Source organism: Osmia bicornis, chromosome 11 (assembly GCF_907164935.1).
Source record: "Osmia bicornis bicornis chromosome 11, iOsmBic2.1, whole genome shotgun sequence".
NCBI lineage: Eukaryota > Metazoa > Arthropoda > Insecta > Hymenoptera > Megachilidae > Osmia > Osmia bicornis.
In genome coordinates this window covers 3,368,948-3,389,627 of record NC_060226.1, presented here as the reverse complement: position 1 = coordinate 3,389,627, position 20,680 = coordinate 3,368,948, and the positions used below count along the sequence as shown (strand labels likewise).

Below are 20,680 nucleotides of genomic sequence, written 5' to 3'. Positions count from 1 at the left end.
TAATTGCCCCGATAATTTATGCGATTTACTTAGCACGATTATTAATATCCTTTCGCGAACTACTCCTGAACGTCACGAATGCGCACGGTCGAAAGGATTTATGGCGGACACGGGTATTCGCCTGTTACGAAAATGCGAGTCGAAAGTGGCCTTTAGCGGTACATGGTGCAGCTAATAAAATTCTAATCTAGCATTATCTGTGGCACATGTTCTCCTTGCATATTTCGCGTTAGACCCCATTATCCTTCTTGCCGGCGAGAAGTCGAACGTTGGGGAAAGTACGACATAACGTGGCCAATTCAACTCCCGGCCTGTTTATCGATGAATTTACATCGACGTTATCTTTCCTCTTTTTCCTTGTACCGAGTGTTACGATTTAAACCCCCCATAACTTGAATTTTCTATGTTTGCCAAAACAAATTATAAAGTATCTTTATAGCTGCTTGGTACAGTCCCTGTACCAATTAGAGGATGTAGGTGAAGGAAATCTCACCATTTGCCTTTGCATTAGGGGAAGATCTCCCTTAGGTGTTTGCAATTACCTCATATTCGTCTAAATATTAAAAATTATATGAATTTATTGCAAATTAGTTTTAACATTAGTATGGTGCAAAGTAAGAATAACACGAGGCAGCTTTCGAATATTGCAGCAAGCGGTGGGGTCTCCTTTCGCTATTTTCCCTAGGGAAATGTTATCTACACGGTGAAAATTAAATTGACATAGTAATCCAGTTTATCTTTCCAATTTAATTATCCATGTAGCGCAAGAAATGTTGTAATTTGAATTGCATCGTTTAACCGATCAAAGGAGTTGGGTGTCACCTCGGACGGCCATTTATATCTCCCACAAGCGTACGCTTTTAGATACGGTATCGTTTCATCCTAGCCAGACGTTATCTCTTATCAACATCTCGACTGTGTAGCCCAGAAAAGAAAAGAGGAAAAAAGTCAGTGGCCCCGGGTAAGAGAGCGTGGCTCCACGTGGCAATGACAAGGGTATCTGGCTTGGCCAAGGTTGTGCCAAGACAGGACAGCGAACCGCGAGTAAAATCTATCTGCTCGGCAAAAGAAACAGTCTGGCTGTTTGCCAGAGAAACCGGCAGACGTTAGTCATCCCGTGAGAGGCTCGAGTAGGAAGAAAGGGAACCGCGGTCGGCTAATAAAAGACAAGGGTAACGTAATTCCACCCGCGCTCCAATAATAGCCAGACCGTTTAACGACGCTTCCGTAAGCCGTTTGCGTTCCTGTCTTTTGACCTAAGTATTTTCATCGCGGATGATTTATGAGTATAGGAGAAAGGAAAAAAAGAAAAATGTACGAAATGGTGCACTTACAGGACGTTCGAACGATAACGAGGAGGAACAATTGTGTCCGTAAACTAGGCAGACTTCTGAACCCGTGATACAGATAGGAAGTGTTACGTTTCAATTCTACCGGCTATTTATGGCCTGGTGAACCAGCTTCGCTCGGAGAATGTCCTTCTTCCTTGAGCAGCTATAACCGGGTACATTTCGATGGATCATTACCGTGGAAGAAATTCGTGAATAATGCACAATTATTCTATATTTAACCCTTTGAGTAAAATTGTAAAGCAACATTTATTAACGAAGAACTTTCATACTTCAGAAGGATAATATTTAAAAGATAATTGAAAATTACAAAAAAGAAAATGAATAAATACCGTCTGAGGATTTCAGGTGAGAGATACTTGTTCATTTCATGTCAAATATTAAAACAACACGTCGGACACACTGAAATTAGACACCATAAACCTTACTACATCTGTATTAACACATAACCTGCTGATCCTATAAAAGTACGGGTTGTAAAAATTATGCTATAACCCGTTTGAAGTTATATGTTTTGTTTCTGCTTTGTGTTTACAGTATCTAAGAAATCATAGATTCTGTTGCATACACAAACCTCAAGCCGATGGTCTGCTATTTAAAGGGACTGAACAGTCTTTGTTCGGTTTCTTTTAACTGCTTCGAGTTTTACACGATCAACTCCAAAGGTCGGGAACTCCGATAAGTGACCGCCCAACTTTCGGTAGTCTTGATAAGTGACCACCCAATTCTTCGGGAATGCCGATAAGTGATCAGCCAATTTGTTTACTTATTTAATTAGAAAAATTTGTAGCACGGTAGTTTTCCCAAAACCAAACAACTATTTTAATTGGAAAATTAATATTAATGAATTACTTAATGGATGAACGGTGATCCTTCGTTCAAGTAAGTAGCATTTCTTGAATTCGATTTTACAGTTCAAATACCGGCTTTGACTTGATAAATATTCAGAGAAACGATTTTTCACAAATCACCTACGACTTACTTTTGCAAATTGACACAATTACAGTGAAAATGATGGTCATCTGATTAATTAATTATACGTATTTCAACTTAAAACCGACTTAACAGGGTAGTAAATTTTGCAAAACCTCTGAAGATCGTTCGTGTACGATGAAACTAACAAGTTGATTATGAAAATAAAATGTTCTCCCTCTTTTTTTTTAAAGAATCCAAGCGTAACGTCATGCCAGCTTGATATCACGAATTAATTATCGCGTTAGTCGTTAGCACGAGGCCTTCATGGATGTCTTGCCTCGATGTTCCTACACTGACCCTGCTGAAGCTACGATCTAAACGAAGCAGTAACCTTGTCGAAAAGAGGCGTCTTTTCTAATTAAAACGATTCACCTCAGTACACTTTACTTTGTTTCTGGCTCTAATTAATGCATAATCAAGAACCACCGTTTCGTTTCCTGGTAATTTAAATTCGGTTAAAAGGCAATTTCAAATGCTTTATTCTATACCGAGATGAAACACAGATTAGTCTAATTTCGCGCCCATTGTTAAATGAATACGCCTATTATACTGTTAACATGCAAATGAATGGTATTTGAAATTTATAGCCTCTTTCTATTTACACTTTTAAGTTTAAACAAATATTTGATATGCTAATGTCGTAAAATATTTTTGATTAAAATAATTTATACAATAACTGACAGATAATGAAACATAAGAAATAAATAAATAAAGTAATCTTAATCTTCTAAACAGTACAGAAATAAACACATTTATTTTGCAACAGGTTTGTTGAATTAAAAATGTTTTACAACCGATACGTTTATCTTGTTACGATTAATTATTATCGGGCTCAGGATATAGGTGTAAAGAATTTTCTAAGAATGATAGGCCTAACCAGTCACATGTTATCTGATAGTAAGATAATAGCACAAACAAAGTACTACCGTGATGTCGTAACATTACTACAATCTCTTAAGATTGCGAGATCGTTATCGCGCGACTCGATTAAAAAGATTCCAAAGTGTTGCAGACAGTATCGTTTATTCAACAGGCGACAAGAAACCTACGAATCTGGCAAATTACCGTGATGCTGAATAATTTTGCTCATTCTGCTATAAATGGAGTTAAGAAAAATAATCGGTGAATATGCATGAAACGTTGATAATGTAAATGTGAATTAACTATAGATACTGACAAAATAAATCAATTTTTTGTACAGTAACAAGATATACAAAGAAGATAGTAACTTATCGAAAAAAGAAAAATGTATAAAATTTATTTTTAATTAATATACTGCTCCTAAAATGGGACAGCATGTTTATTTAAATGTATCTATTTTTGTAAAATAAATTGAAAGTTACCCAATAGTCTATTTTGATTTATTATCAAACAACCATGATTAATATTCAATCCTACGTAAATACTAATTAATCACAGAACGCAGGTTATCAACTGACCTCACGTCTTCGGGCTATAATAAATTACTCTTCGAAATTAATTATATTTTACATATCGATCAGCTTTCTAAACGATATCTGATAAGATCAACTTATCAGCATTTTAATTTTCACCGTATCTCTTGTATCTAATTAATCTGACACGTTCATGAAATCTAATTAACATGCACCGCATATCGTATCAATTTTTTCTGATACCCGTAAGTTTCACAATACATTCAGTTTTTATTGCATTGAAGTGTTCCCGTAAAGAAGTGATGGAACGCTTGCAAAAAATCAAACAAGTTAACAGGAGTTAGTCTGGAACTTAACAGAAGTACACTGCCAGTTATGGTAATTAAAACCATGCGAAAGACACGAAAGAAATGAATTAAAACACTTCAAACATAATATTTAGTGCAATTCTTATGAATCCCTACCAAATTGAATGGTGCCAATGATCATTAACAAAATTGACCCTATCGTGTGAAAATCCTCACATCACATCCCCTTCAAATATGAAAGGGGATCTTTTTCGGAAACGTCTTATTCGCCCTTATCGATTTGAATGAAAATGCAAAAGAATGATCATTTCGCTAACCCCTGCCTGTTCGCAAACTTACGCCCCAGTAGAGAATTAAGTAAGAGCCGTCTAGACCGGATAAACCACAAGTATATTCGTCAAGTGGAATCGCCTATTACGTCGCTGGAAATCGGCATGCGTTTAGGGAAACTGCCTGCAGGACAAGGCAGGAACGGAGGGAAAAGACAGGGACTGGTGGTAGCGGCGGATAGCAAGGGATGCGAAAAGGTTGGACGAAGCTTGGCAAAGATTCAAACAGTGATTGCAAGGGCCTGTCTCAGCGGAGCGCGTTCAGAATATTTCTCCTTACTTTCCTCTGTGTCTGGACCTTTGTTCATCTTGCCAACCTCTTTCTCCGTTTCTCTTTTCATCCCTCTTGTTTCCGCATAAGGTGCTTCTTTTCCCTCCCCGTGCGTTTACTTCGTGCTTCTTTTTCACGATCTACTCCAGGCTGGAGAAGGACTCGTATTGACAGAAAGACGGTGAAATATTCGGTGACGATTTATATCGCGAAAAAGCGCAAACGCGGCATATTACGATTCCTCCAGTCAAAATTACTCCCCATTGTGTACGTTGATCAGTCGACGCGATATGAGAAATCTATAGAAACTTATACTGCGCGCGGTATTGTGTGTGGTTCAATTTCTAAATATCGATTTCCAAAGAGGAGAGGATTGCAATCGCCTAAGTTCGACTACTACTTTAACTCGGGTCTTAGGATAGACAAAAGTTGATTGGACGATCAGTATCAAACGGTACCTATATTTTTAAGATCGAAGCGTGATCAATGCATTATAAATTTTCGACGATACGCGATGATCAGCTGCCTCGCAGTTGGACGCGGAAGCAATTTGTCAATGTAAACGAGTTCGCATTGCAGAACTGGAGAGAAATGGGTCGGATTAAAGTAAGGGGCTGACTAAGTCCACCCACGTAAAATGTCCCTTGTCAAATTGTATTTTGTATCAGAGGAAAGTGCAGAGTAAGAAGGCTCCGTCTGATAAATTTGTCTAACCAACGGACGTATATTCCCAGAAGGAAAGGTTTCCCCCCGCGTTTGACGGCCAGCCTCTCCCCGTGACCGGCAATTGCAAGGAAAATAGAATTTACGGCGTTAAGCTGTTGTTATCGGCCCTGTAAAGTGCGAAATAATGCGCAGTAAAGGTATCTACATTTGTCAGCCGGTACCACGGGCAGATGGGAAACTTCGAAATAAATATAACCACGCGACACCTACAACGATAGCTGAATTCCGACCTACGAAAGATACGCTCCAACCTCCTTCGACCTTTTTAATTCTCTACCCGTTTCTACGCCACCGTCCAGGGAATTTATAACGCGACGCGTGCAACTCGAATGTACCTTTTCGGATGTAAATTCTCGGCTTCGTGCCGCACTCGAATCGAACCGTGAAAACGCCACTTAACACTTCTATGGAACGTGAAACTGAAAAATCCTCCATCCGCCTCTTCTGTAAAACTCGATTCGCGACGCGTGTTCGAAACGCTGATGTACAACGTTTGCATTTTTCATCGAGCAACAAATCACGCAATACACACGGTCAATAAGTAATACGTTATGTAACCGCGGTTATATGATAACGAACGCTGTGGTTTATTAACAAATTTTGCAGCTTGTGTCAGATAATTAATCCTTGAACCGCGGAGTCTGGGTCGATCATGACCCAAACTTACAAAACATATACAAAGATATTAAAGCTGAATATATAATTTTTAAACGAGAGTTCCATATATTAGAATATAAAGATAATATGAAACGCGAAATTAGATTAAAATTGGGGCTCTCTCCATGGTCCACCGTTCGAAGGTTAAGAGGAATAAATCTTGAAAATTATTCGCCACCCTTTCATATTTTTGACAAATTTAAATATTATCGCGTTATATCACCTTATCGAGAGACTATGAATAAAAAAATTAATTTCTAAGTTTTTATTGTAATTGCTACGATATAATCGCCTATGGTTCGTCCAACACAAAGAAAGTGTTACAGAAAAAAAAATCGGTCATATCTTTTTCGGAGTCCGTCGAAACGTGCACGAAATTTATTTCTTTGATGCCGGCCAAATATAGAAAGCATACAGAGACATCGAAAGAGGGCAAGAGAGAAAGGCGAAGGAAGAGAAAAAGAGAAATAACGTCGAGTAAGCTGGGAAAAAATCGTGAAAGGATCATTGGGCGTGTCCAGACAGTTCGAATCGAAAACCCACTGCTTTTATTAAGGGGTCAATGGTGGAACACCGGTTACGATCAAGACAGGACATTCCCTTTAATACTCCAACTTATATCCCTATTGCGCGAACCCCAAAAGAACTTTCACGTGCTGCTGACATTTTTTTGATATACCTCTTCGATTTTCAATTCGAAGAATTTTCCTTCCAATTGATTCAATATTAATCTTCTAATTAAAACTGATAATACAGATAATGGACTTGTTTGAAATTCATGTCCAAAGTTTTCTTAAGTACAAAGGATATGTGGTCTTTCTAATATCTAACATTTTAATAGAACATAATAGGAAAGGTAGTCAAGCAGAAATAAAAAAGAAAAGATCGAGAAACGAAGGCTAAACTAATTTTAAAGGGTCACAAGACAGAAATCGGATTTTACCAACGTACAATCAGTTATGGTGCACGATTTCGCGAATCACGTATTTCGTTTGCCCGAGTACTATCTGTGTACACTCACGGTGCTAATCAAATACCGCGATCTACATAATTTGTTTAGGAGCGGCTATAAATCATTATACAAGCTAGAGGCTTATCTCGACTGCTGATTCAGTGAAATTAGTATTGCTCGGCCTCGTAGCTCACATCTAAAGCAGGTCGATGCTCCAGTGATCTCACAAGAAAAAAAAAAGGAAGATTCAATCTTTAATCTTGTTTTCGAATTTCATAGTAACCAACATTTTTTTACCCATCTACGTATGAAAATGATTTAACTGACCCATTTATTAATACGCAAAAATTCGCAGATCTCCAACACATAATTTTTCTTTATATTTAATATAATTATATATTATTACCTTCAACGATGCAAATTCTAAGGAATTTCAATAGGATTTCTATTTGAAACTGAAATTATGAAATAACTGTACAGTAATCTATAATTAATTTCGTTGAGGGTACCAATTAAATATTGAATCATTTCCCATGACCTTAAAATATTTCAAAACCGTGAAGATAGATAATATCTATTAAAAAATAATTTCTAATGAATTATTATTCCTTTATCTAAAATTTCATTTCCCTTCACACCACTTTATTTATTCACCCCATTTTAGGGTTTCTAAAAGTGAGAATATTTTTTTTTTTCAAGAAAATTCGGCACCTCGTTCTCAAGGTTTTTCGATGGGAAAGCGTAACAATTAGCCCTTTATCCTGTATTCGTGAAATGTATCACAGAAAATACGGATGTCCAGAAACCGTTCTGGTAAACTAAACAGACCATCTGCTGGCAAAAATGTGATTTATGGTTCCTCCTTTGAGGGAATTCATTCTACTCCCTTTTAGTCAATCCATTGAAAAGTGCAAGGTCATAAGCTTCTAGTCATGAAACACTTTTCTATTCTGTGAACAGCTGCACTATGAGGACCAAGATTTCTGCAAGGTTTCGGATTAATCTTGATTTAAACTGAATTTTTATGTATCAATTAATGTCATCACCTGATCATTTGATTTAGGACTACCTTGTACCAGTTTCATCAGGTGTAATACAACGAAACCTATTATTTCCAGTACTTCGTACTGTGTATCACATGATAAGTGCTATTTCGCGGTACTTTTATGTAATCAAATCATGTCAGACTTTCTACATTTCGAAATATGCCATTTGATATGCAATAGCTTAATATTTTTTATATTTATGAAAAGAGATGCTATACAATTCCAATATTTCAAATTTCATAAAAATAAATGAATTCTATAATAACTCAGTGAATGAATAATTTTGAAATTTTCAAACTTCGATCCCACAAAATTATTAATAACTTGCAGCTTTGATAAATAAATCCTAGGCTCGCATTAATATTGCTCGAATAATAAATTAAAATTTTAAAAAACCAAACGAATCAGTAAAAGAAAGTGAATTTGACCGATTCAATTTAACTTCTTGTCAAACCCTGAAGATATTAATCGTGCCTTCCGCGATTTTAGTACTCTCCAAATGTATCGTAAACTTCACATCTCGCTAAATAATCAATTTCAAGTCAATCGTAAAGCGGTTTATTTCAAGCTATCAAAACTCCTATACCCGCGATGAACACGCACGCGTTTCGTGTAAAATTAATGAAACGTCTCACTTCCGGAAGGGCCCGTCAGGCGCCAGGAAGTCGTGACACAGCTCCGTCGCTCCACGTGACTCACGTACAATCATTCATCTACGTGTACGTCAACTTTATACAACGGAATAGAATTAAATATTAGACAATCGACAGACTTATTGTTTTCTCACGACTTACTATACTGCCCTCCTTATTAAAATGTCTTAAGGTTACGAAATAATAGGTACATTTTTGAAATTCAACAAACAGAAACAAAGAATGACACAAATGATCTTTTTTCAATTTTCTCAGATGATTTGGAATGTCAATTAAGACGATTGATTAAAATATGTACTATTTAAAAAAAATGATAAAATTAACATTCAATAGCAGAAATTTTTATAATATTAATAATGTGTTAAATCACAATGTGTTAGAGGTTCAGTGCTGTACATAATTGAAATTTTGAAACAGTCCCAGATATACGTTTGATGGCCTTCTCGACGGAAAAGGAAGAGCCAAAGGCACGTTTTTACTATTGTGTCCGCAGTTTTATACCGGACGCGATATTTGTTTACGAGCAGGGCGGAGCAATACGTGGCCGTTTAATCTATTTCCAGGTGTCAGGGCTTGAACTATGTTAGACAGAACACACGAAGAAACAGTGGCATTGATAGCGTGTACGCGACTAAATTAACAAACGAGCAATAGAAAATATTGTCTTCGAGCTACATCGATTTAAATGGCTCTAAGATAGTGGTTTGATTTCGAAATCCCTACCAGTTATAAAATATTGAAAATATGTTATTTTTCTCATGTTATTTAATAAGAGTAAGTATGATTGAAATCATTATAAAATGATGAAAATTCAAAAAATTAACTTTTTCATTTTTGCTAAAATGGTAAAAATGTCTCCATGACTTCTGGACAGGAGTGTACATCACTGGCATTCACCAAAAATTTCTCAGGGCTACAATTAAACAAACACTTCCTACAAGAATCTGCAAGAAAGCAATACGTTTCTTGATCAAACAGAAACACGGTACAAAGGAAAGGAAATTCAACACCTGGACCTTGCTTGACCTAACTCAAACGTTCTATAGGGATCTTCTTTTCACGAAGAAAAACGAAACATTTCCATGGGAGCGTCTCGTAGAAAAGGTTTACCACCGGCAGCTGCCGTCAGTTGCATATTGTGAAAGCGTAGCAGTTGTCCAGAAGTGTACCTGTTCTGCCCTAATTGGCTATTGACGATCATTTCGTGCACCCAGGGTGCTCTCGTGTCAGATAAAAATCAAGAACAGTGGTTGAATGATTGCAATAAGAATGACAAATTATTTTTTTTTCTATAACTTGATCAGTTTCTGATATCATCTTCGTAGAAACAAGCAATGCGTCAATTACGAAGAACTATTTACTCACGCGTAGAGACTATCTATATCATTAAAATAGGTATTCCTCTTCAATAAAATTTAGTGATACTGATACTGCTAATTACATTTTTAATACCCTATTATACGTATTTTATTCTAATCTTATCAATTTTCTGAGCTTAAAGCCATCAGAAGTATCGACACCTCTCATAAAGATACTATACTGAAAATGTATGGTTCCATTGATACAAAGAAGAATTTTAACGATCTTGAAATAATCTTGAAATTAATCTTGACAAGAATCCCATTTTTTATACAACCATATGTGACTCAGGAAAGTATACCTACATATTTGGAATGTAAGTGTTCGAAAATTTTCATGAGTGACTGTAACTTCCCCCTGTAACATTTTTTCACATTTCCAACAGCGATAAAAATATTCAAGGTGTTCATGATAAATGGGACACGTTGTACATATATAGGTCATCAAGTATGTGCCTGTAATAATAATGACGATATTATTTCTCACTGAATTAAACAGTTTAACAGAACCATTAAACCGACCGGTTCTCGAAGCATAGAACACGTAAACGAGAATATTTTAGATGCGATCTTTTCGATCATGCTTCTCGAAATTTATAACTTGTGAAAGGAATTATGGTAGCTGACAGCTGGCCGTTGTAAATACGCTTCTGCTTGCTCGTAATATCACGGAAAATAGCAGAAGAGGAGCAGGTGGAGTTACGGCGACTTTCGGTGTGTCCTCTCACTTAAAGCTTCGTTTACACGTTCACGTAATTTGCGTATACTAAATTCTGTGTAATTGGTCATTAGGTATAGAAATTTGAAGTTTACGTAGACGAAAATATTTTACTCGAGCACAATCGGTTTTGCTATATAATTTGCATAAACTTGGTACAGAAATCATTTTTATTGCTCCAGGATTTGTTAATTTAAAACAAGTCATTTTGACTCCTCTGATAGTTCTACTATTGAAATCATTTATTTGAGAAAATTTATATTCCATCACTCCAGTTATTTCATGAACGTGTAAATGCAGCTTTAAATGTACCAACATTCTCTTTCTCACTTTACCTTTTTCTTCCCTCATTTCACAGTTCGCGGTTATTATTTAACGTGAAAACGGCAACAAAAACCGCAACCCGAGTCAACCAAATTCGAAAGTCAATTTTACGAAGGATAACTCTATGCATAAAGAAAAAATTTTGCCTCGACCACAGAACACCAAAAGATCACTTTCCCGAGTAGTAACCACAGATAATTAAAACAATGCACGGTACAATGAAGCACAGGAACAGAAGTGGAAAGGGATGATTATTACAAATTTAAACTCCGTGTTATGGCTCGTTTGTAAGATTCTATCTACAGAGGAAACTTGATGAAAATAATTTCCACTGGTGCAAAGTGAAGGAAATCTCATTATCATAATTAATCACGTCAAAACGCTGATAGGCAGAAACATGAGCAATAAGTAGAAAATAACAACGAAGAGTGAATATAGTAGCATGTTTTTCCGTTTTATAATAAATCGGAAATAATTTATCACTAAAGCCGTTTGTTCAACGATACTTATCAGTAAATCATCGCAAAGGACTTTAACACATTCAGTACCAGCATTGAATTGAAAATTCCTTCATCATAGACTACTTTTTTTTTTAAATAAAATAATATCATTTTATACAGTGCACGTTATTAGTGCTCATGACAGAATTTGATTTTTATACCTTTTGAAATATATAAAATAAAAAAATTATTTTATGGGAAATCGAAGACGTCACATAAGGTAACGACCGATTTTTATTAGTTATTTAATAACATTTCGAAAGACATCGATTCGTCCAAAGATAAACAGTAGGTACCACACGTGGACAAGACAAAGTTACAAAATCTATCTCTTCAAGTGATTTAATCGTGAATCCAAAACAATTTATGATAGCTTATCGTCTAACTGAATTAGCTGGTAATGAAATGACAGATTTCTTGATTTTATAAATCACTTATGTTCGATACCTAGCGTAACTGTTACGAAAAGATGAAACTGAAAAAAATGAGACGAAATGTGGAAATGTTAGCGTATAAAAACGATTATCCTTCTGCCAAGCAGGTGCTGAATGCAGCTGTGAAAGACTTTCTCTGAAAAACTGGACTTAATGACTTTGCTAAAATATTATTGCAATGTAACACTTTGTCCCTTCAACATACAATAAATCACAAAAATATTTCGAGTAACGAATAAAACACATTAAAATATTGATATCCATAATTTTGCCAAATGCAATAATAATCAATTAGAGTGCTTACCGTATGACCTTCCTTCTGTTGTTGGGATGAATTCTCTTAGCCATATCTGGATCAACTTTCTTCAACTTTTCATGAAGTTCTTCGTTACTCTCTGTGGTGAACCGATCTAATTCGACCTTCTTCTTCTTCAAAGGCGACATTTCTTCGTTTTCTTCCTCCCCTGGCTCATCAGACGCGTCCTTCCTCTTCGAATCATCGAACGCCGAAGTTGCATCGCTTATCAATACTTGCCATAGAAGAGATTCTATGTAATAATTGGTGCCGCCAACGATGATCGGTAGCTTTCCTCTAGCCAGGAGATCGTCTATCTAAATCGGCCAAAGAAGGATCGTTCGAACAAGATACAGGATGGTTACACAGGATCTACTAATACGAAAGACCGTGACTAATTAATTATCAGTATCACGGTCTTCCTTTCGATAATTATTCAGCTCCGTTCATAAAACTGTTTCTACGAAGCCTATCAAACTCCGAATGAATTGATAGCGCGCTAATTCCATCGCATCTGAAGCGTGTCAAAGCGTGCAAAGGTGTCGCGAAAATTATTCCTGCGGAAAGTGAAAATGCAGATGGATAATTCAACGGATTTGCACGGCAGTCGACAATTTTACGCTCTAATCAATAATTATCACACGTCTATATCGGCATGCCAACGATATTACATTCTTAAGACCACATTCTTTTCTCTCGTTTTTCGAATAACGGCGTGCATTTGGAAAGTTGCCTTCGTTTGGTATTCAAACCAATAGTTGGCACATTTAGCAGGGAATTTTTCTAAATACTCCGGATTGTTAGGGGACAGTGTTAAGAATGTAACAGTGTTAATCGAGGCAGAAATTACTATTGGTGTGGCCATATTCCGGAATTGCACCACAGTGAAGTTTGGATCCAGAGGATCCACGATGTCTAACATGTGATGAGGTGCCATTGCTTGTTCTTCTTTAGTCACTTTTGCAGTGACGATATCCAGACCTTTGTATACCTGCAAATTAATAGAAAAGTTAGATAAAAGAAAATAGACAATACGATTCTGATGATCAAAATATAAATAAAGATTATTTTAAGTATGGAAATCGTATGAATTTGCCGACGTGACTTTTGCAATAATTATTCTTTGAAAGTAAACTGAACGTGACTAGCGTTAGATTATTGTAACATTAAACAAACGTAGGCAAGAAAACAGTTTGGCTAAATTTATTTCTTTGGTAATCATAATGTTGTTTTATGCAACTCTGCTAGAATAGTATTCTTGCTGAAATGCAAATGTATTGATAGAAATTAGTTTTAAATAAAATGGTACTTTAATCAAATAACGACCTTAGGGAATTATGTCATCTATAGAGCTAAATTTGGAAATGTTAAAAAAGAACAAGGCAATCACAAATTATCGCAGACACGCTGTCTAAAAACTTCAAAACCTACGATCGTTTATGGGCTCGGCTTGGTTGACTGTGAAACGAAGTTGAAGATAAGTGAAACGCAGAAAGCCGAATCAGGAAATGTCAAACCATATGTCGGTTAGTTATCAACGTTGCCAAACCAGCTGCCTGTCAGGTAATTTCATTCTTCCCTTTAATAAGTGTCACCGCTAGACGAGGAAGTGAACGAAAGGAAATCGCGGGGAACGGTTAACGAGCAGATTTTTCTTATCTCTCGTCGTTTGCAAAATATCCGATGCTTCTATGGTGAAAAAATGGAACAAGAATTCCATAATTACGATACCTCTTTTTGTTAACCCTTAGATGGTGAACAGGGCTGTAGAGCTCCGTTTATCATGATAGAATGTTGAAACCTTTATTTGTTATAAATTTAAGATAAGAAATGAGAAAATGGAACATTATTAAGAAACATTCTCAGAAGTTATAATATTGTTGTATCGCGAAAATTTCATTTTATATTCCCAATGTTCCGTTAAGTTACGCTATCACTGACCGAACAAACAGGTTTTCGACGTTACGGTTTGTGCCGAGTTAACTTGAATGACCACGTCTTCAACCTTCATTAACCTTTTTATCAACGTCTTATTGGACCAGTCGCCGTAGAATCCCTTAAAGCAAGAACGGAACTTCCATTTAAAGATCACGCGCCATCGTTAAAAAGAGTAAGGAAAACGAAATTCCAATGAAACGGGATTGATTACCCGAGCTTTCTATATGTCCGCCTACCAACAACTACAGCGGTTTGCATTAATACTCAAACATTGTAATATTTAAGTAATTATTACTGTACTCATTTACAATTGTATTAAAAAAGCAATTAGTGTACGAGGTGACATGATGGATATGATGTTAAACAGATTGAAAATAGTTTAATTAAATATATGTTAAATAATTAAAACTTAAGCTTGAAGGGTTAAATAAATTCTTTTGGTTCAAATGAGATTTAAAAAGAGAAGAAGGGGTACAGGAGCACGTAAGCAAATACTTCGGCCGGAAGTTTCTTTATACTTAAATACAACCTTCGTCTGAAAGCATAATGATAAAACAAACGGAAAACGAAAGTAGAGATGGCCAGAGAACACGTGGACCAAGTATCGGAAAGGGTTCAAGGAAAAATTGAGTAACGACCACTACCTTTCATTAACAGAATTAGTAACTGTTCTATACAAATCAGTATTGTTTCATCGCAATGTCTCACGTAATACCTATCTTAATTACAGTGAACATATGTTTTTCAAGAAGTAAAAAGAATTTTGAAGTTATCATAAGTTGTTGTTAATCATCCAATTAATCATCATAAAGTAGACGAATAGATAACGTATCGTCGACTTTGAATTTATTAATAAAAATCAAAGGATAACCGTAATACTAACATTTAATAATTTGGCAAAATGGGAAAAATATCTGCATAAAAATAAATGCCACTAAATTATATATTAAGTATTTTCTTTTATGAATGAAATGAAACCGATGTTTAAGTCTAAAAGGACCCACCACCTGAAGTGTTAACATCTACCTAAAGAAAAAAGTATGTGATAAATTAGAATTCATTAAGACTATTAAAAGTTACACCCGCATTCAGTCTAAAAATGTATAATACCAAGTTTGAAGATGCCGATCCTATTAACAGAACCTGGAAATTAGCAAACAACCTAATTCACAGTTCTATCTTCTTGAACAAAAAGGAGTTTATATATTTGTTTAGGCAAACTTTTCGTAGAAAGTTGATTCGAACACAAACTTGAACGCCAATTATAAACATACAGTTAATTCTATTATACGGTTACCGTAATCTTGTTTGCAATAGTAATGAACCAAACAAATAGAACGATTGAACATCTTTCGCGTAGATATATTTTAACACTTAAAAATCACTGTAACACTTTTGAATAATAAGCATTAAAATGAATAATAACTTCTGAAAACGTGATATGTATCTTTAATTGTCTACAACCTGAATTTTTTACACTGAATGTAAGAAAATTTTTAAATTGATGAATCATCAACTAAAGAAGATAACGATGAAAAATTTTACATTTATACATTGCAGTAACTAAATAGGGGCCAGGATGGGCCTGGTCCTCCCACAAATTCTAAAATTCTGTGAACCTACCCCATCCTAGAAGAAGGTCTTAGTTACACCAATGAGTTTATACATATTTTTTATAATTTTTCTATCATTTTCCAAGTATACATGATTATTTATGTTTTATTTATGTTTCAGTCTAAAACTGCCAGATTTCCCTGATAATTTGAATCCTCGTCCATTTAACTAAGAAAGTCATTACATAACTCGAGGTGGAAAAAAGCGACAATGATTAATTAACGAGCATAACGATGGCTGGTGTCGGAATCCACGTCTCGCCCGCAGACCGAAGCATCATTCATCGTTCGCTCGTTCATCATTCCGCGGACCAATTCGTCAACGAAGAAATTCCGCGGGGGATCTGTAAGGAATTCGCGGCGCATCCGCTCCAGACGGAGCCGATTCGAGAGACTCCGTAAATAGATAGCGAGAGAACGAGGAACGGTAAGTTTAATCGCTTCCTAGATTCAAGGTCGCGAGGCTAAAGCTGAAGAGGGGCAACCAGTGGAGCGAAAGGTACACGAATAGAGCACGGAAACGGTCGACCAATTAGGAAAGAAACAGAGAAATCCACGATGCTGTAACAACGCCGACGCTGTACAAGGAATGTTCCATTTATCTTTTTCTTTTCATTTGTTCATTTGATATATTGTATGGGAAAAATAAAAAATTATCATTAAATTCAATGAAAGACTTGAAATGATTTTTACCCCCATGACCCAATTTATCAACTTGAAACCCAATAATTTCATCTAAAAGGCTTTCTATTTTGACTGAATTATATGAGACACCCTGTATATTATACAGAACGATTACTAAGTATGTAAAATTTCAAATTCATTTCAAACCCATCATAAATGGATAACAAGTAGTTTTCTTGGAAATAAAGCTTATTATAACTACCATGAATTTTTAAGCTGTTTAATTAAATATTAATTGTTATACAAATTATTATCATCCCAATTAATTTTGATTACCAAAGCAACTACCTATTACTCATCTACGATGATTGGTTAAATAATGAATTTGAAGTTTCATTTAATTAATATTTAACGACTCGAGCAATATCGAGTACAATAATTATGGACCAGAAGCGGTAGGTACTAAGAAGTCTTGCTCAAAGGGTTTAAATACAAAAATAGCAGATTAAAATTCTCGAGATGATCCAATAAGCAATTGCGCAAAGGAGTTACATAAACATTCGTTGTCGGTGTGATTTGTTATTTTATGGCTACGAGTAAGTACGATATCCTTTTTATATTTACGAGTGTTTCGCGTGGTGGTTAATGACGGTTAACTCTAAAGAAGGAAGTTCTCGCGTTTACAACGCCCAGAGCGTGATGATTTACGTATAGATATCCCTGAAAAGACGAAGAGGACCTCCCACCGATACGAGGCCGCAATCATCAAAGTTAAACGGCAAATCGCTAAGCAATTACTGCGTACATTTTGATAGAAATTCTATCGCGTACGTGTCACTCGAAAAACTCGGGATCGTTATTCAATTACGATTCTTCCGCTTGAAATTAATCAAGAAATTTGCGAAACGAGCCTGGAACGCAGACGTTTCGTTAGCGAACCATCACTGATTATCCTAATATAATACAATATGTGTTTACGTGAAAGAATCATCGTTCGTGTTCAGTGAATTCCTTTTTAATATTCCCGATTATGCTCGGTCCAAAGAACACTGTACCTGAGTTTATTATAATGTGTTTAGTAAGTGAATTGTTAAACGACAACCATACTACTCAAGACGATTTAAATAATTAATAGAAAATCTTAGCTAATGTTTTATTTAGATGCTTCCTTCTTTAGTAATATTATAATTCTATGGCATACTGTTAATTAACGTTTTGCTGCAAACCTATATTTCTTATAATTTGTGTGATAATGTTAATTAGGATACATCCAGATAATTCAAGTCATCATAAATATAAATTTTTAAATATTAAATCAGATATTATTATCGAATAATGTATGTTCATAAACATATTTCTGTAAGATGAAATCGTATAATTTCACTTTTGTTTTTTAATAAGATAATGGCTGACACAATTTTTTTATTTTCTAACATTTTTCACATATGAATCTATTTGAAGTGTCGCTTTACATTTTTATAATTTAAAAGTGGATGTTAGAGTTTCTCTCATCATAAATTGAGATTACGAAAGGAAACGTCATAAGCACTTTCACTTGCTGTTACAAATGAAATAATCGCACGCGATGTTACCCCCGGAAAAGGTGTACCACTTTGTCTGTTCGATCATCGATGTTATGAATTTTACATACAATTATAATTTAAATAATTTAAATAAAACATGCACAACCACTACCTTCTATTAGGTTGCTGCATATCAATGCATAAGGAGAATGTATTATCTGCGTGCATTATCTCATTACCTTAAGAGTGGATCATGTTTTCGATGGTAAAATATAATTATTTTGATGATGATTAATTATATGCATTAAAATAAAAAAATAGATAGAAGTTTTAACTGTGCTGATTTTAAGTTTGAAACCCATCTGTATTTCAAAAGGTTGTGTGTTTTGTTAATTAAATTAATTTTGGAAAACAGATAGGAAGATTTGCGATAAGATGACAAATAACGTGATGACACAACGAAGGAGCTTTATTTCAAATCTAATAATTATTCATGACATCTATACTGTCTATTATCATTGCGTGCTTCTTTTATTATCCCTGCTTATAGAGAATTATATTCAGAGGCGAGAGTCAATATCGTGTCAACCAGACCTGGATAAATACTATTTAACCTTAAGATAAAAAATAACTATTTGAAATAATATTCCAATACGCTTATTTGAAAATATGAATAATTAATATTTTAAATATTTATAAAGCAACACGAATAAGTTAAAAAGGTAGACGCTTGCTCCTCTGAAAATTTAATTTCTTTGAATAAGGAAAATTCGCGCATAAAAATTTAATGTATACATTAATATTTTCACAGAATTAATTTCAAAAAATTAATTGCACTTAAATATTCTACTACTATATAAATTTTGCTTAACCATATCTTCAATTACATGTTAATTGACCTACCTAGAAATTAAACCTAGAAAATAATCTGCAGCGAGGAATAGTAAAATAATTTTTCCTTTTAAAAGTAAAATGGAGAAAAACAGCTTATGCAGAGTTGTTGCATTTCGTTTCTAAAAGTCTATTTCATTCTAGAAGTCTATAATACGATAGAGATTATTATTCATGAGCACTACATCCGGATTGTGCACATTACATTCATTAATTTACATTATCTTTCGAAGACACTCGTGTTAATGAAACTACTTAATGTAAATCGCTGATTTGAACGAAAATATCGCCTGATTAAAATTCAACTATATTACAATATGAATGACGACTGTTTCCTAATACAACTTTCAATTGACATACATGTTACATGAGCTACTTTTTATCTATTCTTTTTTCAATGAAAATGAAATAAAAGCTGAAATTTTCATAAAATTGTTAGCTTTGTTATTTATAAATTCTAAAAATATAACGTAAAGAAGGTTAAATGTAATATTGCCATTCTTAAAAATAAACCTTTCTTTACTAATAACAATGATCATTAAAAAAAAAAGATGGATATGGGCAAAATTTTGATCCCTATAGATGTAATCTAATTTTAGTAAATTATTCTTTTCCTATTTGCTTTCATACATGTATATTATTTGAAATGTTCGAACAATAAAAATGTCAAAAAGTGTATACTATTCACAGAATACAGGAATAGCAATGTTTAAATTTAGATTCCCAGATGTGAACTACGTAGATTCACGACTAATCAAAACATTTTTAAATTACACGCAAAAGTATGTTTATGTTCGATGCTCTAGCAAGTAAGTGTGCGCCATAAACATACATATCTCATAGACTACATTGTACCTTTACTCTCATAAATAACAATACTTGCCCTTTTGCAACGTAAATGCCAAATTTATAGAAATAACTTATAAAAATTTGAATCAATTTATCAAATATTAAGAAAAGAGATGATTTTATCAAGAGGAATGGACATAGAGATGTCCAACCAATACTCGTATAAAGGTACTAATAAAAAAAAAATAAATAAATAAAGAAAAAGATGAGAATCCTTTATAAGAGTTGCGGGCCACTTGCCAAATTTCGATCGCGAAGGGTCAATGAATGAACAAAGGAAAGGGAGCCCACAGAATACGTAATTAGTAGAAAACGCAGACCGCATAGCGGCACGTCTATGTAGACTACAATAGTGGCGGCATTAGATCTATTTTGGCACACCTAGGATGGTGAACATTTAATCATGTGGCTCACGAAATATTCAGGACATCCGAAGGATGTGCTTGTAGGATGTTGCGATATCATTTGCTACTTCCTAGAAGGACTGGGTCAAACGCAACACCGTTACCTTTTCAAATCTTAATATTCATCAAACACAACTGGCCGGGCTTCAAAGAAACCTACCGATAGCTTTAGATACCCTTTCTAGGTAGCGGCGAATTTTCAAAATTCGTTTCCAATTGGAAGGAATTTTGATGAGGCGCCTCCTTTATTCGTTATTCGTCCGTTACTCCTTACGATCCGATTCAGCCTTCTGTGATTAGAATTGAAAATAGACGAAAATGAAAAATATTTGCAAAAATATTTGTATCTTTCCTAGATAGGCTGTGACTGAGGTCACGATATAATCATAAAAGGAGTAGGAAAACGTTTTTACATTTTTGCCCTACACACGGAAAGTTTTAAGCGACATTCATAACGGTCAAACAACCAAAGTGCACTTAAGAGATCCTTCAAGTCTTTTCGAAGAGCCGTAAAAACTTTTGAAGGCGGTACCTCTTTGTCGGCAGATA

At 34.9% G+C, this 20,680-nt stretch overlaps 1 protein-coding gene across 3 annotated transcripts in view; it reads right to left on the bottom strand.

Annotated features, from left to right (window-relative positions):
* LOC114879072 (tRNA dimethylallyltransferase) overlaps positions 1-20,680 on the bottom strand; it is a 94,434-nt gene that overhangs the window by 27,718 nt on the left and 46,036 nt on the right. For all 3 annotated transcript variants that reach the window (XM_046287913.1, XM_046287914.1, XM_046287912.1), the window contains exons 2-3: positions 13,140-13,280; positions 12,299-12,606 (exon numbers count right to left, since the gene is read on the bottom strand). In XM_046287913.1, coding sequence (XP_046143869.1) covers positions 12,299-12,606; positions 13,140-13,280 — 449 coding nt within the window. The remainder of the gene's footprint in view (positions 1-12,298; positions 12,607-13,139; positions 13,281-20,680) is intronic.